General features: G+C 35.3%; 1 protein-coding gene across 6 annotated transcripts in view; it reads left to right on the top strand.

Moving 5' to 3' along the window:
• Zdhhc21 (zinc finger DHHC-type palmitoyltransferase 21) overlaps positions 1–27,463 on the top strand; it is a 69,984-nt gene that overhangs the window by 4,391 nt on the left and 38,130 nt on the right. For 4 of the 6 annotated variants that reach the window (XM_070033152.1, XM_070033151.1, XM_070033156.1 and 1 more), the window contains exons 2-6: positions 4,192–4,320; positions 11,089–11,286; positions 12,499–12,597; positions 20,655–20,766; positions 24,059–24,197. In XM_070033152.1, coding sequence (XP_069889253.1) covers positions 11,133–11,286; positions 12,499–12,597; positions 20,655–20,766; positions 24,059–24,197 — 504 coding nt within the window. In that variant the 5' untranslated portion in view covers positions 4,192–4,320; positions 11,089–11,132. The remainder of the gene's footprint in view (positions 1–4,191; positions 4,321–11,088; positions 11,287–12,498; positions 12,598–20,654; positions 20,767–24,058; positions 24,198–27,463) is intronic. The other 2 variants (XM_070033154.1, XM_070033155.1) reach the window with 2 other exon arrangements.

Raw genomic sequence — 27,463 nt, forward strand, 5'->3', positions numbered from 1 at the left:
TTGATTATTCCCTGCTTTAATTATACATTCTTCATTAGCCTCTGAAACAAGTGCTGATTTTCACCTACACTTCATTTCTTAGCAGACCATCTTGTTTGTATCTGAAAGAGATTTAGATTATGAGCTTTAGTTCAGTCACTTTATTTTAGCTCTAACCTCTCTCCTTTTTTTGTTCCTTCATGAAGGCACCCAAGAGTAAGGTGTATAAATACAACTTACCTAGTGCTTATAGTGTAAAACTAGCTGAAAGGCTGTAGTATATGACATTGTTTCTCACAAGCAGTTTAGAGCCTCATGTGTTAGAGAAAACAGTGGGATATAGTTAAGTTGTATCACTACTGCTAATGATGTGACCTAGAAACACTTTCATTTGGGAGATTAAAGCTAAAAGCAAACCCAGTCTTCAGGTTTCTTTTCTTCTCCTCAAACCCACTTCCCTTTAAAGTTGCTATTTTGGGGACACTGTTTCCTTGCTCGGCAACTTCTCATTTAAGCATGGCAATAACCTGTATGTTGACTGCAGATAGTCAAATCTTGAAAAAGCCAGGGGAAGCTGTGTCACAGTATGAACATGGCTTTCTATTTTTAACAGCTGTATAAGCTTTATTTTCTACACTGTTGATAATAAATTGAATACCTGTGTGATACTTTTTAAAATATTTTTATTGAGATTGATTATATAAATTTCACAGTATTGTAGGATATTGTAGGCTAGTTAAAGACACAAACACATTTTAACCTTCACAAGGCAAATTGTCATTATTTTGGTTTTGAAAGTTTGTGAATTCTATAAGCTTTGACAGTACAACTATGTTTTCTGCATTGGGTGATATGTACAATGTTATGTTAACTGTTCCCGCTTTCCCTCATTGCTAATTATAGGTGGCAAAGACATGATGGTTAGATAGCATTAACTCATGATTAATCAATTCTCAGAGTCAAATTAAATCAAAAGTCAAATAGCTTTATTAGTATGTTTTAATTCCATAAAACTATAATTTTATATTTCCTAAATTTAAAATACTTTGAATTTTATATAGTCATCTAATATAGGATCCATTTTTCTCTTGCTTCCTAAGAGTTTTTTGTGGTTGTTTGAAAATTCACCCTATGAATTGTTGATTGTATTCTTTCAGACTTAGCAATGTTAAAAAATTTTTTTTGGGGGGGGCTCTGGTCGTGGGGCCTGAACTCTGGGCCTGGGCGCTGTCCCTCAGCTCTTCAACTCAAGGCTAGCGCTCTACCACTTGAGCCACAGCGCCACTTCCAGCTTTTTTCTTATGTGGTGCTGAGGAATTGAACCCAGGGCCTCATGCATGCAAGGCAAGCGCTCTACCACTGAGCCACCTTCCCAGCCTAAAAAATGTTTTAGAGGCATTTGTTAGTTCTGGTACTTTGGCATATTGTTATCCCCTATCAGATTGTGGGACCCGCCATTGCTTTTATACCACATAGATAAGATTTGATTCCATATTGGCTATAGTGGTTTCAGTACCTGAAATGTTAATCACGTTATCAATATTTTGTGCTAATATTTCTATTAGCCACTAGACATATTAGTTATATTTTTATTAGCTATGGGTTAGTAAAGTTAGGTTTTTCTTGATTTTTAAGCCAGTGAGTGATTGGCTTTGATTCATGGACAATTGGCCTGTGTTTATCATACCTAATAATGTTACTGTCATGAACTGCTGTTTTGCTGGAATACATAGGAAGCCACTGTAAAGTCAAGACCTGAGTAGCATTGTTGACTTTGGGGCAGATTTCAAAACATTAGGTCTTTCAAATTTTCATCTGGAAAAAGAATTCATTCACTATTAGAATGGCAGTTCCTTAACTTTCGAATGCCATATTTTGTCCTTATGAGGGTCTCTACAATCAAGGAAACCACTTTAAGGCATGCTAAAAAGTTAGAGTAGAAAGAAATGACATTTGACAGTGTATCATGGACCACAGAAAATATTGACCCTGCGATACGATATAGGCAGTACTTAAGACAAAAAAAAGAATTTTATTGTCTTTACGTAGTAGTGCAGACATGTTGCCATTCAACAAAGTGCTTTGTGAAGATGGTGCATCTCCGTCAGTGTCATCCTTTCAACATTCTCACCCTCCTCCCAACCACCCTTTCTTAATTTTGTAGGATATTTTTCCCATTTAACAAAGCAGTTTATATATACAATGCGATACTTTTGTTATTGTTGTTTTATTTCCTTGAATTTATTAAGGGGTATAGAAATGACCGATCTATTTTTCATATCCCCATTTTTGTGGATATGCACTGCTGCCACAGTGCAAAGCAGTATGCTTAACACATTTGTAACTTTTCTTTCCATCCTTCACTTAGCCAAAAACTTGGGAGCTATCTAGGAGGCCCTTGCCTCTAAATTAACCACCCTTGCCTCTAAATTAACCACTGGGTCCTATTGGGTTTATTCATTAAATTCTCCTGGATCAGCCTTTTTTTAGACCTTGTACTTTAACTGTCACTTTCTGCAATGCCACCCCTTCCATCCTCCTTTAAAGTTTCTCAAGTTTCAGGATGCTTGCTACTCAGCATTTCCATAGCTAGCTTGTTTGTTGCATATAGTTCATCCCAGTTCTTTATGCATCTACCCAAGTCCAGCCTTCAGTTTGTTGCCATTCTTCTCCAAGTGGAAATTTGATCCCCCGAATCCATTGGTATTTTCAATAATTTTCTGTTATGTTAGGATGAGGTATAAATTCACTGACATAACTTCAGTGTTTTTTTTTCAGTCCTGTGCTCACTGTACCTGAGCAACTGGAGCTCAAATTTAGACGGCTGTGACCAGTGTTAAAAATTTTTATTAAAGTAAAATAGAATAAGTAATTTTTTTGGCCTACTTTCATACCTTTATTTGTTCTTTCTTGGCCAGAAGAGCCTCTATATTTTATCTAGCTAACTCAGAGCTGCATTGTTTCTAGGAGTCTTTTCCTGAAGATAACTTTCTGTATGAAGTCAGTGTAATACAATGAAATAAACATATAAAAATATTCAGATAACTGATAAAAGTTTGATGTAGTGCTGTTTGTACTATGTGAGATGCCTTCTTGCCTTCTGTCATAGCTTGTCTTACATAATATTTATTTTGTTTCCTTACCATCTCTCCCCATTGAGGATAATGTTCCGAAGAATGGTACATAGTTAATACACATAGGTTGAATAAAAATATTAATTGGTATACATTGTTTACTATTGTTTTTTTAGTTTGAACTGTAGAAATTTACTTTTGTAGTTTCAGTACAGGAAGAAGGAAGGAGCACTTCCTGTAGCAGAGTTTGAATTCAGTATCTTGAGTTTGCTTAGCTTATGTGTTCAGCTTGTTTATTTGGCTGGCACTCTACCGATTGAGTCATGCCTCCAGTTCAGCTTTTTGCTGGTTATTTTGGAGATGGAATCTAGTGGACTTTTTCTGTCTGGTATCTTCCAAATCTTAGCTTCCTGAATAGTTAAAATTATAAGTGTGAGCCACTGGCACATGGCTTCAAGAGCACAAGTTTGTCTTCATACATCAGGAGCAAAAAGTTTTATTTTAAACTCTTCATTATATATGAATTGTGATTGGATACTTCTAGTATAGGATGGGAACTATATTCATTCTTTACAGAATATCTCAGAATTGATTGTTATTTTCTGATTTATTCATGCAAATTTAGTGACATCCAAACACTGGGAAAAATGCATATTTGATTTTATAGGAGTTAGTGATTTTTTATTTTTGGTGGGTCGTGGGGCTTGAACTCTGGGCCTGTACACTAGTTGACACTGAGCTCTTTGGTTCAAGGATAATGCTCTACCACTTGAGCCACAGTGCCACTTCTGGTTTTCTGGTGGTTGGAGAGGGGAGTCTTATGGACTTTCCTGCCTGGCCTGTCTTTGAGCTATGATCCTCAGGTCTCAGCTTCCTAAGTAGGATTACAGGAGTGAGCCATGGGTGCATGGCTTGGAGTTAGTGATCTTAAAAGTGAATTTACATATATGGTGCTAATCAAATGCAAAATTTGAGGGGGGGGTTAGAAAGAATATAAAAGCAAGGAATTAAGTAGAATTGAGTCATCTTTTCTTAATTCAGAATTTAAAACTTTCATAATTGGTATTTTCACAGAATATTTGGTTGCTTACAATTTTTACCTTTGTTGAGAGATCATTATTTGTTAAACCATTAATAGATTCTCATGGAGAACTGTTGTTGAAGAGAAGTCTATTTGGTGGAATGTAATAAAAAAAATGAATCAAGATAAAACTTCTAAATGCAAGTTCCAGAAAAATCACAACATATCTCAGTGAATTTGCAAGTGGTAAGTTTGCATTTGATTTTATTTGGGAATATGTTTCTGATGTATGTGCAATAGCGTCCTTGGAGTCTAATGTTTAGATGCATGTAATTGTTTATTAGCAACTATAATTAACTTGCTTATTTAAAAATGTTCATAGTAAATTTTAATTAAGCTGATTTTCTTAAGTACTTTTTCCATAGAGGAAATAATCTGTAAGTAATAGAAGTCTTACAACCATTTTTCTAAACTATATGGTTTTATAGCAGATCTTTCTGCCCTGCATTTTAAGCATTAAGTGATAAAGCAAGGCTCAGATTAAATGCTTTGTTGGTCAGGGATTATTTGTGTCCAATTGGCTATTTCTAGTTTTAGTTGATTGCAAAAAAAAAATGTAGAATTATGCATGTTTACTGATAAACTTTGAAGAACACAAATATCTACATAAAGCCTTCTTCCTCACTGCTTTCTTCCAGAAGCTCAGTGATAATCACTGACAATTTGGTTCCTGTATTTTCTTTTTTTCCCCTATACTACATGTAAAATTACTTACATGTATTTTCTAACAAAAAATTATATAAACTGTACTCCAACTTGATTTCTCTAACATTTAACTTTGAAAGAATTCATTCAGAAGCATGGAAATTTTTTGGGGGGGCGGGGGGAGTGGGAGTGTTGGTTCTTGGGCTTGAACTCGGCATAGGCATTGTCCTTGAGCCTCTTTGTGCTCAAAGCTAGCACTCTTCCACTTGAGCCACAGCGCCACTTCTGGTTTTCTGGTGGTTTATTGGAGATAAGGATCTTACGGACTTTCTTGCCCAGGCTGGCTTTGAACCATGATCCTCAGAGCTCAGCCTCCTGAGGTGTGAGCTACCAGTGCTTGGCTTTGGAAGTAATTTTTGTAGTGCAGCATCTGAATGGTCATTACTTAGATTCTATAACTAACTGCATCATATACTCATCTGTCCATGTCTACCCATCAGGAATTGGATCTATTTCAAAGCAAATTGTAGATCTCAGTACACTCCCTTTAACTGTACTTGGGTATCCATATTATTAACTGTAGTTCAATGTTGATTTACATGCTTTTTTGTGTTAATTTACATACCAAGAAATGTATCAATCTTAAGTGTACATTTGCTGAATTTTTAGAGTTTGAGTACTCAAACTCTAAATGTATGGCCCTTTATTTTCACCACAGAAAGTTCCCTTAATGTTTCTTCTTCGATAATCTCCCTCTAGAAATAGTTACAGATTTCTGTTATAGATTTCCCCTTTGCCTGTGTAACTTCCTTCATTTAGGGTTATATTATAGATAGTCATAGGTATATCTAGACCTTTCCTCTCCCACATATTGCAGTAGCTTGGAAATAGTCTGCACTATGGATGTATTGTAAGTTATTTTGCCATTCCCCTTTCTACATGAACAAATAGGTTGTACCATATTTTTATGATTACAAGATGTGTTGTATCCTTGTATATCTTTGTATGTGTATATATGCTTGTATACTCTATGAGTACTTTTGTAGTTATTTTTAACACTAATACTTTGGTAAAATGGTTTTATAGTTTGATAGATACATTTTGTCTAATTACCTTCTAAAGATGATTACATCAGTTTACATGAATGTCAGTAATACGTGAGAGTGTTCTTTCTGTGACTTTCCAACATTGGATATCATCTGTCTTTCTAACGTCTTTTGGAGAATAGATGAAAAACCTAGTTATTTCATATTTTTCTAATCAGTAATGTTTAACCATTGCATTTAATTTTTTTCATATATATACTTTACATTTTATCAATGTATTATTACATTTTTTCCAACAATTGTTTTTCTTTTAATTTTGCTTTTGTTGTGTTTTGGGCTCAAACATTCAAATTTGTGTGGTTTTATGTGTCTTAGTTGTGAATGCTGTCCTCTTTTTTTTTTTTTGGTAGGTTGTGTGGCTTGAACTCTGGGCCTGAGTGCCGTCCCGCAGCTCTTCAGCCCAAGGCAAGCGTTCTACCACTTGAGCCACAGTGCCACTGCCAGTTTTCTGGTGGTTTATTGGAGCTAAGAGTCTCACAGACTTTTCCTGCCCGGGCTGGCTTTGAATGCGATCCTCAGATCCTCAACCTTCTGAGTAGCTAGGATTACAGGCGTGAGCCACTGGTGCCCGGCCTGCTGTCTTCTTTTCAGGCTCTTAAAAACACTTGGTATTTTTCGTTTTTACAGTATTTTTGCTCTTTACTAAAATTTAAAAGAGAAAAAGAAGTCACTATGAATATAGGCATCTAAAAGAATTTAAATCTGGAAGGGCTGGAGGTGTGGCTGAAGTGATAGAGTACCTGCCTCCTGCCTAGCAAGTATGAAGCCCTGAATTTGAACCCTAGTAACACACACGCGCATGTCATGCGCACATGTGCGTACATACACACACACACACTCATATGGAGATTGAGATACATATTGACTTTGAATTATAAGTTAATTTTTTTTTGTGCTAGTCCTAGTGCTTGAACTCAGAGCCTGGGGTGCTGTCCTTGAGCTCTTTTTGTTCACTGCTAGTACTCTTATCAGTTGAGCTACAGCTCCATTTCTGGCTTTTTGCTGGTTAATTGGAGTTAAAGAGTCTCATAGACTTTCTTGCCAGCCTGACTTCAAACTACAGTCCTCAAATCTCAGCATTCTGCATAGTTGGGATTATAGGTCAGAAGCCACTGGCTCCTGGCTTATAAATTTCATATAGAGTTTTATAAAACTGTTTAGAGATAAATGTTTGACTAGATTTCTTTTTAAGTCCTTTGACTGATCTTTATGGTTGTCTAAAACTTACCTTACAATGTTGGTTTTCTTATCGTACAGTGGCCTTTGATTGTTTCCTTTTTTTGTTGTTGTTGTTGGTGGTGGTGGTTGCGGGGTTTTGAACTCAAGGCCGGAGTGCTGTCTCTGAGCTTTTGTGGTCAATGCTAGCTCTCTGCCACTTTGAGCCAAGCTCCATTTCCAGTTTACTGGTGGTTAGTTGGAGATAAGAGTCTCAGGGACTTTACTGCCTTGGCTGGATTTGAACTGCAATCCACAGATCTCAGCCTTCTGAGTAGCTAGGAATGAGCTACCAACACCTGGCTTTGGTGTTTTCTTCCTGAAGAAATATGTACTGAAATACAATTGCCTGAAGAAAAGTAAAGGTTATGTCCCATTAATTCAAGCCTCATAAATATTTACTCAATATTTACTTTTACTAAAGTTGAATTATAATTTATTTAAAAATAGTTTGTGCTGTAGTAATTTACATACTTATGAGGTTCCTCACTGCCTTCAAGTATAGTGCCAGATAGCAATCATAAAAAAATGTGGAAGTACCAGTCTATCCAGTAGTGACATCAAAGTTTGAGAACCGAGCTCACCATTTAATATCCAAATTAGTATGTTGAACAACTTTCATTAGCTAGAGATTTCACAAATGCAGCCCCTCAGCCAGAGTAGCAGCTCTGTGATCCATCAGTTGTTGCTCAGGATGTGTAATAGTTTCTGGGCAGCAGTAAGCCACGCCTGATAGATGGAGTGATCCAGCCACATCTTCCAGTTACGGGATTGTGGTTGTTATCTGATTTGGAGCTCCTAGAAGACCATTGGTTTACTCTGTACAACCCTATTGTGAGGATTATACGACACTAATTTTACTAATCAGGTATTTTAAATATTTAATATCTTTCTTGTTCATTGTTCAGTTTTTTGTGTCTGTGGAAAAAAACGTTCATTTTTCCCTTGGGGACAGTTGTTCTTTTAGAGCTTATCATCTGTACAAGAAAAAAAAAGAGCAATTTCAGGATATTTGTTACTATGTATTCTTTTGTGAGAGATCTTTGTTATTTTCTGCTAGAGGGGGAAAACAGATTTTAAAAAATGAATGAGTGTTTGGTAGTTTTCCTCATTTCATTGGCTTGAATATATTTTTCTTTCTAATATTAATAAAGTTAGAAAGGAGTAATAAAATTCTCCTATCTTATATGATTATTGAAGTTTACATTCTGGTTCTGAGTCCTGAGTGGAATTGAAACTTAAATGTACATGAAGTTAGTAATACTGAGCATGTTGAGAGACAGAGCCTGTCACTTTGTTTTTTAAGCATTTGACAGTTGATGAACAAAAATTGACCTTACTATGTGTGTGATAGCACTGAGGAGGCTGAGGCAGGAGGATCAAGGCCAACATAGGTGACATACTGAGACCTTGTATTAAAAAACAACAAAAAGACCAAGAAAAATGAAAAACAAAAATCACATTTGTTGGAATGTTCCTTTAGTTTTAAAAGAGCGATGCCTAACAAATTACATAGTATGCTTTATTCCCTCTCACTGCTCACTGTAACCATACTGATCTGTCTTCTGATTTCCTAATTAAAAGGGAACAATATTCAACTTTTACTTTTTTTTTTTTAAAAAAAGGCCTAGGCATCATTCTTTAGAACTCATATGCAAACACTAATTTGTACTACACCTGATTTAAATCTTTCCATTCATTTGAATTCATTCTCTCTCTCTCTCTCTCTCTCTCTCTCTCTCTCTCTCTCTCTCTCTCTCTCTCTCTCTCTCTCTCTCTCTGTTCCTTTTCTGTTCCCTAGTAATTTCTAGTATCTAGGTATGAGGAGGAGGATTAGACCTTTAAAATTAACCTTCCTTTGTTTCAGTAACTTAGGGCTTTAATGAACATTTTCAAGGCCTCGAAGGGGTGGTACCTGGAATCTCTTCAATTGAAGATAAATTATTTTTAGAATGAAATAGGAATGTAAGTTGGAATTCTGGGAATCATTCTTGACTCTGCAGTACTACCTGATACCAAATCGATTAGTGAGACTCATTGATGTGATTCTAACAGTTTCTTCAACTAGTCCCTGCTCTAAAACTAGATTTGGTCTTTGTCTTCTCTTAGCCTAAGTTATCCTGTCTTTAGTTTTATTTTCCATTCCAGAGCCTCAGTAATTTGTTTGAAGCACAGATTTTTTTCATGTTAGCCCTCCTCCCACCCATAGCCTTCTCATGCCTCGGAATGAAGTCTTACCATGCTAAATGGTATCTTTGTGTCCTTCATGTTATAACCCTTTATATTCTCTAAGTTACTGTCCACAGAAAGCTAGGTGATTTGTGATGGTAGTTTGTAACATCACCTTTTATATATCTCCTGTCTTACATATCTCCTGCTCTTCCTTCTGTGTGCATTATTATCACTTTGCTTGATTAACTTTTATGATTGACCTATTATAGGAAGTCTTGCTTGAATCTGATTTAACTAGTCTCTATCGCCTTATGCCCATACTGGCAACTTGCCCACAAATCTGGATTTTAGCATATAATATTAAACCTTTTCTATGACTCTTTTCCCCATTAGCTTGTTAGTTCATTAAACAAGTCTGTGTTTTACTTAGAGCTGTATCTTCAGTGTCTTGCAAATGACTAGTAGATACTGGAGACTCAATGAAATCTAGTTGAACTGGGGAAGTTCAACTCATGGCTGTAACACTGATGTTCGAGTGAAGTTCAGTAGTTCAGTAGTTCTTAGATAATATTCAGCTGTATCAGGCTTCTGGAGAGTATCTTACTGATTTTCAAGTTTTATGAAGACTTACGATTCAGTAGATTTGGAATGTAGTCTGGAATTAGGGTTTTTAAAAAAATTTTTTGCTTTTTTTTTTTTTTTAAAGCTCCCTAGTTGATTCTGGAGAACCATTGTCCAAGTTTATTATAACATTATATTTTATGTTAGACCTTAAACAGTAATTTATTGTTTAAGCTTTTGTAGGTTGTATTTTTCAACATATGGATATATTTTCAGTCACTATATCAATATCATATGTATTGAAGTATCTTAACTCACTTAGAGACTGTGTCTCATTTGAAGATCTGTTGGTGGATTGTTAACACTTAACTGAAAATGAATCCCCATTTTAAGTGGAAGCTTCTTCAGGACATTGTAATGAGACTTTAGTATTCTTAGCAATTGTAATTTTAAATTTTCACCAAAAATGACTTTTAAAATGTTGTGATTTACAACTTGAAGTGTGCAAGTCTCAAGTGCACAGCTTAGTTAGTTTACATGTATACGTGTGTATATATATATGTATATATATGTGTGCATATATACATATATACACACACAAAGACCATAAGACTCTTATCTTTAATATACATATATATGTGTACACACACCACACACACACACACACACACACACACACGCCAACAAAGTTCTACCAAGGTCATGATGCAGAACATTTTTAGCTTCTCAGGGTTTGTCTAAAGTTCCTTTCCAGTTAATACACTCTTTCTCCCCCCAAATAGCCACAATTTTAACTTGTGTGACCATCAGCTAGTCTTATGGTTAGTTACTAAACATTTTTATACATGTTTTTTGCTGACATATCCACTCATTTCTCTTGGGTTTAGATGTGCAATTGCTGGTTTAGGACAAATGTGTTTTAACTTAAGAAATTGTCAGCATTCACTCTTTTTTTTTTTTTTTTTTTTGCTTATGTGGTGCTGAGGAATCGAACCCAGGGCCTCATGCATTGCAAGGCAAGTGCTCTACCACTGAGCCACCTTCCCAGCCCCAGCATTCACTCTTAATAGCAGTAATAACTGAAATTAAATTATTGAAGCATTTGGTGAAATTTAAATGTCCCAAAATTTCTGTTTTTTAAAAAAGAAATTTGTCAAGAAACTTAGTAAATATTATTTTGGAGTTTCTATAAATGTAATTTTTAAACCATTACTTCTTTTCTGTTAGTAACTTTTTTCTTTTTTTTCCTTTTTAGGATTGTCTTCCTTGTGGGTTGGCAAGCAGTTGTAGGACTGCAAAATGGGTCTCCGGATTCACTTTGTTGTTGACCCACATGGTTGGTGCTGCATGGCTTTGATTGTCTTTGTCTGGTTATACAATATTGTTTTAATTCCCAAAATTGTTCTCTTTCCTCACTATGAAGAAGGACATATTCCAGGCATATTAATAATAAGTAAGTTTCTAAGTCTTTATTTATTTCCTTGTATAATTAAACACTTTTTCTCATTGTGAATGTATTTGAAATATAATGCACCATGCTTATGTTTTAGAATATTATTTTAGTAATATTAATATTACTGACTATGCTATGGAAGTTGAAAAACAGTACTTGTAATATATTTTCAGTTAGATAAAAATGCTACCTCCATATCTGTCTAGCTCTGAAAAATATAAAGATTATTTATAAAAACTTATCAGTACCAATGGTATGTGTCTGTGTACATTTTAATATTTCTGTTTTCTATTTTTGCAAATATGAAAGCTAATTTTTTGGCTGATATTTTGACACAGAGTTTCACTCTGTAGGCTGGCCCCTACTTGTATGCTGTCCCCTACTTGTAATCTTCTGTTTTTGCCTCCTGAGTACTATGGAATTACCAGTGTGTGCCACTGTGCCTGGCTTAATGTGAAAGTTTTAAGAAGATGGTATGTGTTGAGAGATAAAATTCCATTAAAAAATTGTTGATTATGAGAGCATTTTGAAATTAAGATAATCTTCAGTAGTTCATTGTTGATGATTTCCTTATGATTTAAAGAGGAGCCCAAATTGATATATTTTATATGTCTATAGCAATTACAGTTCTCATTTTTTACTCAAAAAGGAAATCCATTAATTTATACCATTGTTTATTTGGAACGATTGTGAAAGAATCTGATTTGTAACATAAATATCCATTATAATGTAAAATAATGTTTTAAATAGATACATCTCATACAGACTTCTTATCAGTGTTAGGTAAGTGAAAGGAGTTAGTCACATAGTTTTTCCATCTCATCTCTTGAAAATTTTTTCCTGATATTAATTAAAATATGTGTTTTAGCCAGGCTGGTGGCTCACACCTACAATCCTGGTTGCTCAGGAGGCTGAGATCTGAGGATCATGGTTTGAAGCCATCTGGGGCAGGCTTGTCTGTGAGATTCTTATCTCCAATTAACCCCTAAAAATCTAGAAATGGAGGGATGTCTCATGTGGTATAGTACTAGCCTTGAGCAAAATAGCAAAAAAAGTTATATCATCCAGGCTCTGAGTTCAAGCCCCAGGACTGGTAAAAAAAAAAAATGAAGAAAAAAGAAATAAAATGTGCATTTTAAACTTTAAATGTGATTCTTAGTAATATCTTTTAAAGGATAAATGACTAACTCATTTAATTTATTTATTTTAAAGTATTCTATGGCATTTCCATATTTTGTCTGGTCGCCTTAGTGAGGGCCTCAATAACTGACCCAGGACGACTCCCTGAAAACCCTAAGATCCCACATGGAGGTATAGTACTGCTTTGAATTATCAAATTTCCTTTGTAGGAACTATCATCTTTATTGATGCTTTTGTTTCCTTTGGTGTATATACTGTGTATGTGTGCGTGCGCGTGTGTGTGTGCGTGTGTGTGTGTGTGTGTATTTAGTAGCTCTTTTAAGTCTTTCCTCACATTTCTTTACAGAATTCTCTTTATTTAAAATCATAAGCCCTCCCCATCACCTCCCTCTTATTTCTTGACTTTTTCTGCTTATTCATTTATGATGATTTTCTCTCACACTTATTCTGAATATAATGGTACAGATTTTTTTTTTTGTTTTCTCTTTGTTTAATACTGTTTCCTTAGTCTCCAAAAGCCTTTGTCACTTAGGTATAAGCTGATGGCTTATACCTGTAATCCTAGCTACTCAAGAGGCTGAGATCTGAGGATCGCAGTTCAAAGCTACCCTGGGAAGGAAAGACTGAAGACTCTTACCTCCAATTAACCTCCCTAAAACCAGGAGTGGAGCTGTGACTCAAAGTGGTAGAGTACCAGCCTTGAGCAAAAAAAGCTCAGGACAGGGCCCAAGCCCTGACTGACAATAACAACAATAACAAACAAAATATACACACACACACACACACATACATATACATATATATATATATATATATATATACATATATATATATACACACATATATATGTGTATATATGTGGAATACTATATTTATGAAAGAAATTTTCTTCTTCCCTCATGACATTGGAGTAAATATAGGAGTATAGACACCATCTTCTCTAACATCTAGTAATTCTGTGAAAAATTTGTAATTTTTTAATTTTGGTATCACTTGAAGACATTTTTTTAGTCATTGTATAGTAACTCTTCAAATACAAAAATTAATGATGAGGATGACTTAAGAGTTTAGAATGATTGCCTAACAAGTGTTAGTACCAACAAGAAATGAAAAAGATAAAAGGAAAGAAAATAAGTTATTTTGTTACATGCCAGATATAGCATACCTTATTTTTTTGTTTTTTGATCGGTCATGGGGCTTGAACTCTCAGCTTGGGCGCTGTCCCTGTGCTCTTCATCTCAAGGTGAGCGCTCTATCAGTTGAGCCACAGCTCCACTTCAGGTTTTTGAGTGGTTTATTGGAGATGAGAGTCTCACGGACTTTCCTGCCTGGGCTGGCTTTGAACCAAGATCCTCGAGATCCTCGATCTCAGCCTCATGAATGGCTAGGATTACAGGCATGAACTACTGGCGCCTGCTGTATTACCATAATGAATATCTGAGGCAGGCCACTTAGGAAGAAAAGAGGTTTATTTAACACACAGCTCTGGGGGATGGGAGAATATTGTGGCATCTTGCTGACTTTTTAGATATTCTCTGTCTGTGTTCACAGTTGGTGTGTTTTTCTTCCCTGAATCCAAGAAACTTCCCTCTTACCAAATTGAAAAAAAATTATTATATTTTATGTTTCTAAAGACTTTGGGGTAGCTCACATCACATGATCCCCATGATAATCAAGGATAATTGTGATAATTGAGGCTGGGTAGTCAGTAGTCAGATGGTCTTTCTCAGATTGTATACCTGTAATGTTGCAGAGTTAATGAAACCTAGATCTTCTCTATGATCTTTTGACTATGGATTTGTAGATGCATGAATAATTTTAGCTCATTGCTTCAATTCTGGGACAATTTCAGTCATTACATACTTTTTGGTGCTAGCTACCCAATTCTTTATAATATGGTTTAACTTAGTAAGTTACAAAATTTTAATAGTGAAAAATAATATAGCATGACTAAATGGTTGAAGGTGTAGAATAGTGGCATTTACTTAGGAATGTTTGGAGCTGGGAAGTTTAATGGAAAAGCGTTCTTCAGGAAAGGATGTTTAAAATTCTAGTACTTTTATGATTTTAACCATTTTTTAATTCAGTTACTCTGAAATATTTTACATTATTATTTTCAAGAATAACTTTAATATGCATGTGACCCATTAAATAAAAGGCAAATGGAACCTCAGGGACTATTATATTTTCCTGTGAATATATTCTTAAAATTTAATTTTAAAACTTGAACATAGGCTAGGTGTCTGTGGCTCATACCTGTAATCCTAACTACTCAGGAGGCTGAGATCTGAGGATCATGGTTCAAAGCCAGCCTGGGCAAGGAAAGTCCATGAGACTCTTATCTCCAATAAACCATTAGTAAACTGGAAGTGGCTCTGTGACTCAAGCGGTAGAGCACTCGCCTTGAGCTGAAGAGCTGTGGGACAGTTCCCAAGCCCAGAGTTCAAGCCCCACGACCGACCCCCCCCAACAAAACAAAACAAAACAAAACAAAACTTGAACGTAGATGAAATTGTTAAAATTGTGTAGTTTTCAAATTATTCACGTGTGCTTGAAATAGCAAATATAAAATAACACCTTAGATATATTTAAAAGGACTTTCACATTTTATAAGATAAAGCTCTTAGCTTTTTTTTTTTTGGTTGGTCGTGGGTCTTGAGTTCTGGGCCTCAGCATTGGCCCTGAGCTCTTCAGCTCAAGGCAAGCATTCTACCACTTGAGCCAGTGCCACTTCCGTTTTTCTGGTAGTTAACTGGAGATAAGAGTCCTACAGAGTTTTCTGCCTGGGCTGATAATTGCACTAAGATTCTCATATCTCAGCCTCCTGAATAGCTAGGATTATAGGTGTGAGCCACCAGTGCCTGGCCCCAAGTTATTTTCTTTTTATTTAGTAAGTTTTTATGCTATTCCTCAGAAAATCCCACCAAGCCATGAGAATACATATTATTGATAGTTGAGGTCATCTATTCACTCATAGTTTGTCATTTCCTTCCTCTTTTTTAAAAAATTAATTTACTTTATTATTATAGTAGTGATACACAGAGAGATTACAATTAGATGAATCAGGTAATGAGTATATTTCCTTCAGTACAGTGTCTTCTGTTCCTTCATTTTTTCCTTTTTCTTCCTGTAACAGAATGGACATTGATTTCCTACACTGAAGACTATTTGTGTAAGGGAATCTAGATTAGAATCCAAACTACCTATAATATTGGTAGTTTCAAGTAATATTTTTCTCCATAAAACATTACAGTATAATTTAAGATACAGTAAAAATTTGCTTTGTTTTGAGACAGGGTCTGACTACGTAGCTTAGGCTTGAATTCATAATCCCCTACCTTTTTCTCCCTGATGGGATTGTGTGTCACTATATCTGGCTAGATGTGAGTCTTTAAGAAGACTCAAATAGCTAGGTGCTGGTGGCTCATGCCTGCAATCCTAGCTATTCTGGAGCCTGAGATCTGAGAACTGGGTCAAAGCCAGCCTTGGGCAGGAGACTGCATGAGACTTATTTCTAGTTATTCACCAAAAAATTAAACATCCTCAACCAGGGCTAGGAAGGTGGCTCAGTGGTAGAGTGTTTGCCTTGCATTCATGAGGTCCTGGGTTTGATTCCTCAGCACCACATAAACAGAAAAAGCCAGGAGTCACGCTGTGGCTCAAGTGGTAGAGTGCTAGCCTTGAGCTGAAGAGCTGAGGGACAGTGCCCAGGCCCAGAGTTTCAGGCCCCACGACTGGCAACAAAACAAAAACTCAACCATCTTTTTCTCTGCTTTATTCTTTGAGTTTTCTTCCTCATAAATGTGTCTGTTAGCTTTTAATTTTTTATAGGCATCATAGATTATCAGTTGGATTCTGTCCCTTTGGGTTTTTATTTTATACTATTTGATGACTAGTATAAAAATCTCATAGATATTCAGCAGATATCAGAATGTACCCATCACCAAGATCCTATTTAGATATAAGCAAACCCTGAAGCAGGATAAGATTTCTAAATGCTTTCTTAATAAACAAGGTACATGGATCTCCCCACCTTGCTATACCAGGTAAAAACATACCTTCGCTTCCCCTTCCTTTTTTTAATATTGTGTTTTTTTCTTTTTCTTTTTGTGTGTTTGTGCCAAAACTTGAACTTAAGGCCTTTTTAGCTCTGGCATGGTGTTTTTTGTTTTTGTTTGTTTGTTTTTTTCCTCACAGTTGTCACTGTTTTGCTTGAGCATGCCTCCAGTTTGACATTTTTCTGGTTAATTAAAGATAGAGTCTCATGAACTTTGCAGCTTGGACTAATTTTGAACCTCATTTCTCAGATCTCAGCCTTCCTAGTAGCAAGGAATATAGGCTAGACTGTGTGTGTGTGTGTGTGTGTGTGTGTGTGTGTGTGTGTGTGTGTGTGTGTGTGTGTGTGTGTGTGTGTGTGTCTCTCACTTTGTGTGTGTGTGTGTGTGTGTTAGGGTCTCACTTTGTGTGTGTGTGTGTGTTAGGGTCTCACTTTGTGTGTGTGTGTGTGTGTGTGTGTGTGTGTGTGTGTGTGTGTGTGTGTGTGTGTGTGTGTGTGTGTGTTAGGGTCTCACTTTTTGTTGAGGCATATACCTGTACTACAGTCCTCCTGTTTTACACTTCTTTCATTTCAGTATGTACCTGGGTGACAGTTGTGTGTGCCACTATGTCCAGCTCATTCCACTGAGATGGAGTTTTACAAGTTTTTCTCCTCTCACCCTCCTTGCTGGCCTGGAACTCAGACATGCTCTTATCAGCCTCTGATACAGTTATAATAACAGACATGAGCCACCACAGACGGTGTACATTTCTAGGTTTGTTTGGTTTTTTTGTTGGTTGTAGGGCTTGAACTCTGGGCCTGGGCCCTGCCCCTCAGCTCTTCAACTCAAGGCAAGCTCTCTACCACTTGAACCAAGGCTCAACTTCCCATTTCTAGATTTTTACAATAGTGATTTTTTTTTCTTTTCTGAACAAATAGGAGGTATTGTGTATGCTTTTAAAAGCATGTATGTGAAACTGTTTATCAGTCCCTCCTTTCATTTTATATACATCTGTATTGTCTTCAGTTTAGCTAAAGCCCTGCTTCCAGATATATTTTTGAATATTTTTATTATCTTGTAGTATTTGTACAGAGGAGTTGCCGTTCACCAAAGCAGTGTATGAATACAGTGCATCTTGATCAGTGCCCCCCTTCAACATTCCTAACTATCCCTCCCAACCCACCCTTTACTTAATTTTAAGCTGTGTATTGAGGTTTTTCTTGCCTTTTTAACAAAGCAGTTTATGTGTATAGTGCATCTTGATCTGTGTCATCATTTCGACATCTTCACTCCCTTTAACCCATTCCTTCCCTTATATTTCTCAGTACTGTGGTGTGTGTGTATATATATATATGTATGTATAATGAAATCTTGCCTTCATTCTCCTCCCTTCCCCCTTCATTCTTCTACCTTTCTCCCATTGTCCCCACGTACCCCTCTTGCAAGTACCCTTTCCTGGTACTTATTTTCTGGGGCTTTGACTTGCTCTTTTTAAAGAATTACACTAATTGCACTTTTCATAGTCTGTTACACTTCAGTTAGTTCATGTGTAATCCCTTGCATATCAGCCAGTGTGTTTACTTGTAGATTTATAGGCACATAAATAAGGGAAACCTTACAACCTATGTTTCTCTGGATATGGCTTACTTAATTGTTTTCCAAGACTTTCTATTTCCTTACAAATGGTACAATATCATTCTTTCTGATGTTTTCATCCAGCTAGCTAAAAAAAGAAATTTATGATTCAGACCATAGAGCAGCAAAATTACTCTTATTGTAAAGGCCTGGTAGTAAGTAATATTTCCAACTTTATGTACATATGGTTTTTGCCACAACTCAGCTTTGCACAAAAGCAGCCATAGACAATGTGAATTGCCATATAGCAAATAAAACAACATGAACACTGGAATATGATACTTACATGTCACAAATTACTATTTTTCAGTCATTAAAGTTGTAAAATCATTTCTTAGTTTATGGGTCATATGAAAACAGGTGGTGGACTAGCCTTGTTTGCAGACGCTATGGTTTGCCAGCCTGTGGTCTGGACTATGGAATTCTAGGCTTTCCCTTACCATACCCAAATACTTTATTTTCTGAAGATAGAACATTTTAGATATGAACTAAAGCATTTATTCTTTAGACTATTTTACGTTGATTTCTTAGAAAATACTACAGTGAAACTGCCATATTTTAAAGGACAAATTATAAGCATGATTTTTTGTATTGACTATTTGTGAAAATTGGCTTATTGTGGAGTCTCCTTCCTGTCTATATTCCTTGCAGTATGTGAATTCCAAGTTGTAGCATTGGGATGTTTGGGAGCATTGAGCTAAGTGGAGAAAAGAATGGTATGCTTGTGGTCATATAGTATGTTCCAGTGGAATGTTTCCAAATCAGATTAGTTTAGTTGTACTTAAGCTTTGGTCTTGTTGGTCTCACCTGATGTGTTTTCAGTAAAATAATAAGTGTAAGTAAAAAATGAAACATTGTCTTTTAAGATGATATTGCAAATATAACCATTTAATATTGATGGAACAAATTATTTGATATGTTTGTACTTAATTGGTTTCTTCAGAGACTTTTCCTGGAACCTTACTGCATAGAATTCCCAGCCTTTAAACTAAAATAATGCAATTCAAATAAGGAATCTTTAGACAGTTGCTATTACCTTCTTTTTTAGATTCCTTCCTTCCCCTCCCCTTCCCTTCCCCTCTCCAGATTCCCCCCTCCCCTTCCCTACTGCTTGCTGTTTGTTAGGGTCACACTGCATGTATTAATACTCACTTTGAATATGAGAAATAGGGTATTTTACCATGCCCATACTTTAAATGGGTCATGCCCATACTTCAAATGGGCTTTAGTGTGAACATTGAATGCTAGAAAAACTAAAGAATTTTATAAAATTTCATTTCAATAAATGTATGATTTTATATAATAAAGCTATTTTGTCTTGGAAGACAACTTCCATAAGTTTTACAGATATGATTAGAACAATTTATAACGAAGACCAAATACTTTTTCCTAACACAAACTTCATGTTTTTGCCACTGGATTTAATTGCATACTCTTTTCCTTTAGACCAGAGGGAATTGCTACTTGGGTGCCAGGAGACAGCTGTATAGAGAACCTCTCTGCTGCTGGGCATGATGGCCTAGACCTGTAATGCTAGCACTTAAGAGGTTAAGGCAAGAGGATGATGAGTTCAGGATCAGCTTGGTTTACATCTGTTCCAAAGGAAGCAAAACAAACAAACAAAAAAACAAAATCAGAAGGAAAAACCAGCCAGACTAAAAGAACTATTTAGTACTTTGGCAAATTTTCTTCATTTGTGAAACCATTCTTACACCTTCTAAACCCATCTGACCTCCAACATGTTCAAATGAACACTGATATTAAAAAAAATGAAATGGGGCTGGGAAGGTGGCTCAGTGGTAGAGCACTTGCCTTGCATGCCAGAGGCCCTGGGTTCGATTCCTCAGCACCACATACGCAAAAAGAAAAAAGCCGGAAGTGGCGCTGTGGCTCAAGTGGTAGAGCGCTAGCCTTGAGCTGAAGAGCTGAGGGACAGTGCCCAGGCCCAGAGTTCAGGCCCCACGACCGGACCCAAAAACAAACAAACAAACAAACAAAAATGAAATGATTTAGGGAAAGGTGTGTGTGTGTGTGTGTGTGTGTGTGTGTGTGTGTGTGTGTGTGTGTGTGTGTGTGTGTGTGTGTGTGTGTGTGTGTGTGTGTGTGTGTGTGTGTGTGTGTGTGTGTGTGTGTGTGTGTGTGTGTGTGTGTGTTCCATTTCTATTTTCCTCTTGAGTTTACAGGAATTTATTTTAATGTATTAATTGAAATAGGACTTAGCATTATTTCCTAAATGTTTTCAGATCATAAAATTCCTATAAGCTTGTCTAGATAAAATTTTGGTTTTGTATAATACGTTGGATTTTTGGCACTAGATTTTACTTATATTCTAGTAACATGTCTGAAACACACATATATTATTTTCTTTTCTTTATTTGTAGTATACTTGTAGACATATATAGAACAGCAACATTTATGGCTAAGATATTTACACTGGAGAATCAGAAGAAAAAAATCTCTTCGAAATATACATTCTATAAAATCTTGATCTAGTGTTGCTGAATTTCAGCATTGCTCACTTGCCATTATCAAGTGGATTTTCATGTTCATTTCTAGAAAGGGAGTTCTGGGAGTTATGTAACAAGTGTAACTTGATGAGACCAAAGCGTTCCCATCACTGCAGCCGCTGTGGCCACTGTGTGAGGAGAATGGATCATCACTGTCCATGGTAAGAAACAAATCTATTTTTAAGAAAACAAAGACGAAAATTTGACAGGAAATACTAGGAGAAATTTTCAGGCTTAGAGGCGTATGCCTGTAATCTCAGCACTTGGGAGGCTGAGGCACAGATTTATGAGTTCAAGGCCAGATATACAACAAGACTTTGTCTCAAAAGACCATACAGATAAGCAAGCAAACAACAATAAAAATCTTAGAACTTTCAAGTTAAAAAAAGTTTATATTAAAGTTACCTTATTTAAGAAATTCTGAATAGTATACCTTTATTGATCATATGGTGGTATGAACTTTCTCAGTAATATTGCCAGAGATCATCTTTTATTACAAGGAGATGTTTGAATAGAACATTAAAAAATATCATGCACCAAATATACAAAAGGTTTAGGGTGTTTATATTAAATGAGGCAATGTGTGTAAAAACATTCGGTACAGTATCTGATGTGTAGGAAGTACTGATGTACAAACTATATATATCCCATTGTTTGCATTCCCTTTTCCTTGTTCAGTTAAAGAAGAATACATTTCAGACATCCTGAAAACACCCATCTTCCCCCTTAAGCCTTCTAAAATATTTTATATTGGGTGCAGCTGTTCATATTTCCTTCCTGTTGGAAGTATTAAGTGGTGATAATTAGCTGTTTCTGCTGCTGAATTGCCAACATTTTGGTCAATAGGGGGCTCTCTTGTAATACTTAAAGAAAATATGTTGAAAAATAGAACTTCAGAAACAAATGCTGTGAGAATTCTGTATTGTCTCATTTCAAAGCTGTCACAAAAATCTGTGAATAAGATATTGTATTTAATTCTGTTTTCCTAGCATTTGATTTTGTATAAATATTTAAACTGGTATACTGTAACACTTTATAAATATAACTACATACATAAATGTTTATGTTGGTACACACATGAATGCATACAATATATTCAAAGTCAACTATATAATAGCCTTTATAATTGCCCCCCCTCTCCTTCCCCCCCCTCTTTTTCTTTCTCTCTTTTTCTATCTCTCTCTCTTTTGGTCCTGAGGTTTGAACTCAGGGCTTGGGCATTATGCTCAAGGCCAGCACTCTACTACTTGAGCCACAAGTACACTTTTGGCTTTTTGGTGTTTAATTGGAGATAAGAGTCTCGTGGATTTTGCTACCTGGGCTGGGTTTGAACTGCTATCCTCAGATCTCAGCCTCCTGATTAGCTAGGATTATAGGTGGGAGCTACCAGTGACCTGACTGCATTTTTCTAAATTTGAAGAGTAAAAATTGTTTTGCCTAATAATATTGATCAATTTAGAGTTTCTCTTATTTTTGATAACTTCATTTGATGACATAGGTCATTAGCAAACTTTAGTTGGTTACTGTATACAAAATTTTTAAATTTCCTAAATTCCTTAATAAAATACTATAGTGTATGATATATAGTGTTAAAAAATACCTTAACTTTGAAAGATTCTCAAGTGAGTCTCTAAACCTCAAAGTAATAGATTAAACAAAGCTATTTGAAACATATATTCAGATAAGTGATAATCACACTGAAAAACTCAAAGTGCTTTTTAACACTTTTAATAGTAGCACATCGAATTAGCTAAAAATCTTAATTTGTTTTCATGGTGAATTTGATATCCTTGTAAAAGTATGCCATAGTTTTGAGATTTAAAAAAATATCAGCTAGGAAATATATTTGTAGACAGTAATGTGCTTGAGATAAAGACTTGATTGTTGGTGAGAAAGTAAAGTTTTGCTTAAATTATGATATTGGGATGACTTCTCTCTTTAGAGGGTTAATTCTTTTCAGGTTTTTAGGTAACTTCTCAATATTGATAAGAGAGAGAGGGGGACGCAGAAAAGAATGCGAGTTTGGAAGTGAATACACTGGTCCCAAATAGACTGAGAAATTGAATTTATGACTGAATTTCCTAGTAGAGCACTGTTGAGTAAGGGAAATGTGCAGTACAATTGGAAGCAAAGCCGGATCGGTGTAATCCTAGCATGTCGGAGGCTTAGGCAGGAGGATTTTGAGTTCAAGGCAGACTGAGTTACATAGGAAGAAGACCTTGCTCAGAAAACCCCAAAAGAAAGCAAAGAGAATATTTAACTTTTTTCAGAAACAGCACTGTTTTAACTGTCCAGATATTGGGGGAAAATTCTGATTGCCTCAAGATTTTCTAATTTCTTTCTCTGATCATTCTTTCAAAATTATTTAAATGTTTTAAAAAGAATTCATATGCAGGTGGAATACCTTAGTCCTTTTTAAAGAACCCTGGTTCAAAGTGCTGTGAGCACAGTAGGTTTTTCCAAGTGTTTTGGCAACAAGAAGGGTGAGACAAGGATAGCTTTTAAGCAGCATCTGTTAAAGAACCTTTTTGAGGGCACATAGGAGCTCATTTCTCTTAAAAGTCCTGATGGCAAATAACAAGACAGTGAATATCGTTGTTTACAAAAGACATGTTCTTAATGTGGAGAAATATTTTCACAAGATTTTTCACTCTGTCTTGTATTTGACTTAAAAAGTAATTTAAATGATATACTTTAAAAGCTATTAAGTTAGGAATAGAACCTGTTAGATTTTTCCCCCCATAGTTTTTATTTCTGTTGTAATCTTAAAATTCTTCACAGATTTGACTACAGTGGCTTTTAGTACATTAAAATACCCCGTTGAAATTAGTTTTGAAAATTGTGGGATTATAGCATTAGTCTTTTGTCTAAGTTTTCACTTCACTGTTGTTTTGATGGCATGTAGCTCAACGTGTACATAAGTTTGAATACATTTTATTTTCATCAATCAGGGATAGTTTTGAAAATGTGATGCTTAGCAGCTATGTCAGAGTGGCACGTTTAAGCTATTTTACTTGAAGGCATTCATATCATTCCCCATAACTAGAACTACGCAGGAAAAGCAATATCAGAAAGGGGTCTTCCGTTGTCTTCTCTTGGCTTCTATTGCTTCGAATTACACATCCTCTCACTGGTGGCTTAAATCTTTTGTTTCTGTTTCCTAATCAGTGCAACAAAGAACTACCTACCATCTGCTGTTCTTCCATACTGGGTTGCTCTGCTATACGGGGTTGCTGTGAATTACAGGAGGGTAGTATATAAATGATCTTGCGTTGTAAAGAGTGTTTTATAAATTTAGAGTGGTATGTTTATATCTTGGTACAGTTTGCTCTAAGATATGATTGGCTTCAGCATATTTCCATGAAATTAAGCACATGTGAAACTTTGAGTTTTTCTGATCCTGAAATGAACATGTTATTAAAGTTTGAACTATTGTTTGTTTGTTTCCTTCAGGATAAACAATTGTGTTGGTGAAGATAATCATTGGCTTTTTCTGCAGTTGTGTTTCTACACTGAACTTCTAACTTGCTACGCACTGATGTTTTCTTTCTGCCACTATTACTACTTTCTTCCACTAAAAAAGCGTAATTTGGTAAGCTCTCTTTTTTATCCACTAATATTAGAGCTTCTAGCGCATATAGTTATTGGGCTAAGTGCAAATGATCTAAAGTAAAACAGTAAAAATAAACCCCAGATTGGTAAGTTTTAAATGATAATAGAATTGAAAAAGTAGGCCTTAGTTGACATTGCCTTTTAAACAAATCTCATTATAAGTATTTTTTAGTTGAGTGATTTTCTTTACAAAATAACACAATAGATCTTTCAATGTACATGTCGATTTCAAAAGATTTAAAATGATGAGAAGGAAAAGGGAAATGCTAAATACTTGTTTCATAGTTTAATGTTGTAAAGGTTCTTAAAGGACAATTAAATTTTTGACAAAAGGAGTTTCTTTCTCCTCTGACTTTTTCTTTTTCTTTTCTTTTTTTTTTCTTTCTTTTTGTTTTTTTTTTTTTGAGATGGAATCCCTATGTATTGCCCAGGCTGACCTTGAACTCAAGCTCCTCCAGCCTTTGCCTCCTGATTCCTATGTCACTGAACCTCTGTTCTGACTTTCAGCATTTATAAGATGAATTTGCTGGATGTTTTTGAGGCAGTGCTTTTCCCATTTTGTCGTGGAAGTACAGTAGATGTTCAGACTTACTTAAAATATGATGGTGGAGATGGTAATGATAGCAGAAACTGGATTTTTTTGATTCTTTGTGTGTGCTATGGACACACTTGTATGAAAAAAACAAACTAAACTAGGAAGTACTTATTTAATTAGATTTAGTGGTAGAGCTGGGATTTGAGCCTTCATTTATATTTTTAAAAATTGTACAATGTTCATTTGTCAGGAAAACTGTGAGAAATAAACTGTGGCTACTGTTTATATTAAAAAATTGTGTGCGAAACAGAATGTGTGTGAAAGCATGTGTGAGGGAGAATGAGAAGTGTATATGTATGTGAGAGAGGTTGAAAAATGAAGATAAAAAGTACGCAAGCATATAAGTGAGATGCAGGGTAAGAAGGGAGAAGAAAAAACAGAACAAATGGAGAGGGGAATAATGCTTTCCTTATAGCGTATTTTTTACTGCTTAAATCTTAATAAAAAAATTCTGGTGATACATACAGTTGAATTTTGGAATAAGGGGAAAAATGAGAGTTTCAACTTCTATGTGTTGAATTATTTTAGTATACACAGTAATTTTGAGTAGTTGAAATACTATTTGGTATTGCTGTTTGGCTGTATGTATTAGTGCATTTAATTGTGATTATGTTTATTAAACAATGAACAATTTTAAGTACTAATTTTAAAATATTCAAAAGAAAAAATTATAGGTATTTAACATTTTTGCATTGCAAAAATAGCACATGCTTATAGTTTCATTCTATCTATTGATTAATTTTGGATAATGACATACAGTTAGAACATACAAGAATTCTTTAAGTAAGCAGATTATTATTGAGCATAAGAAAGAGGAAATACAATTGTGCAATAGGATTAAGATAAAATCTTAAAAGTAAGAAGAAAATTTAGACCTGTTAATGAAGCACTAAATGTTTTTAAGAGGCAGTACGTTTAGTGTGGTGCCGAAATTGACAAATTGTGCTCTTGGTTACGTTTAAGTGTTGTGCTAATACATTTTCACTGGAAAACATCTGCTTCCGATTGTTTACATTTTGTCTGTAATTACTTTTGTGCTACAGCAGAGTTGAGTACTTGTGACAGAGAGGCTTGATAGTCAACAAAACCTTATGTATTAATTTTGTGTTCTTTACATTACCTTTGCCAATCCCTGGTAATGGAAAGAACTATATAAATAGACACAACTAAGTTGTAATAAGAAAAGTCTGACTTTTGTACAGAGTGTTAAACCTCTGTGATTTTTTATTTCTTTTGAAAAATGGAATAATAATGAAATAATAAAAAGGAAATAATGATATAAGGAAATAAACATCAATTGTATGGTAGATAATAGATGCTCAATTCACCTTGCATTTGATTCTAGTGAAAATTCTCAGAAAGAAAGATCTTCTTTTAAGAATTGTATTATTTTTCCTTTTTATTGTAAAGATACTGTACAGAAGGGTTATAGTTATATGAGTAAGGTAATGAGTACATTTCTTAAGTCCTGTTAATCTTCATGAATATTTTGACCATTTGTTTTCTAGGAAACTGATGACAGATGGAGGAAATTCAAATAACCAATTTTAATACTTAAAAGATTAACACATTTGAAATTACAAATTGATTTCTTTAAATGATAGGTATTAGCTTTAGAAATTAATGCTAGATGGAGCAAGAATCCCTTTTCTTTAATGGAGTGAACAATTATAGGTATTTTGGGATTTTTTTTTGTGTGTATGCCAGTCCTGGAACTTGAACTCAGATCCTGAGCACTGTGCCTGAGCTTTTGTACCCAAGGCTAGTGTTACTTCCAGCTTTTTCCTTCATTGGAAGAAAGAGTCTCACAGACTTTCCTGCCTGGCTGGCTTCTAAGTGCAAATCTAAGACCTCAGCCTTCTGAGTAGCTAGGATTACGGGTATGAGACAACAGAGCCTGCTAGTATATGTGTTTTCATACATATCCACTGAATGTTGAAAAAGCATTAGTAGCATAATAGAAGTTGACATTAAAGTAGTAGGAAAAAAATGTATCAAAAGTGAGTTCAAGTTGGGTTTTGAAAACTCAAACTTGTTATTCATTAGAGCAATTCATTGTCAAAGCAAAGCAAATTTAAATTATTTTAATTAAATTATTTTGATTTTATCATCGAGGTGATGTACAGAGGGGTTACAGTTACATAAGGTAGTGAGTTCATTTCTTGCTGAACTTGTCACTCCCTTCCTTCATTTTTCTCCCACTTCCCCTCCCTCCCCATCCTCCCCCCACGTTGTACAGATCATTTCCAACATAATATTTTTTTATCATGGTTGCATTTTATGATCATAAAATGTAGTAACTTATGGCTACTTACTTATAGGCAGACAATTGTGACTGTAGGGATCTAACAGTTATTTATATGTAGTAGTGTGGAGCAGGCTTGAGGCTTAAGGTGCCCTGTTGCCATAATGGGATGCTCTTATTTACCATTGTTAGAAGTATTGACATGGAAACTCAGCTTGTGTTAGAACATTCCACATCATCTTACTTATGATAAATTTTTTATTGTGAAAATACCGTAACTATGATAAATTTTGAGCAAATGGATTTATTTATAAAAATTATGAAGTTAGGTAAATGTAGAGGAGAGTTTTGCCACAGTGTTGGTCATATATGCAAAGACAACTTTATTTGATAAACTTGAATACAG

Source organism: Dipodomys merriami, unplaced genomic scaffold (genome assembly GCF_024711535.1).
Source record: "Dipodomys merriami isolate MVZ:Mamm:240054 unplaced genomic scaffold, mDipMer1.0.p SCAF_22, whole genome shotgun sequence".
Taxonomy (NCBI): Eukaryota; Metazoa; Chordata; class Mammalia; order Rodentia; family Heteromyidae; genus Dipodomys; species Dipodomys merriami.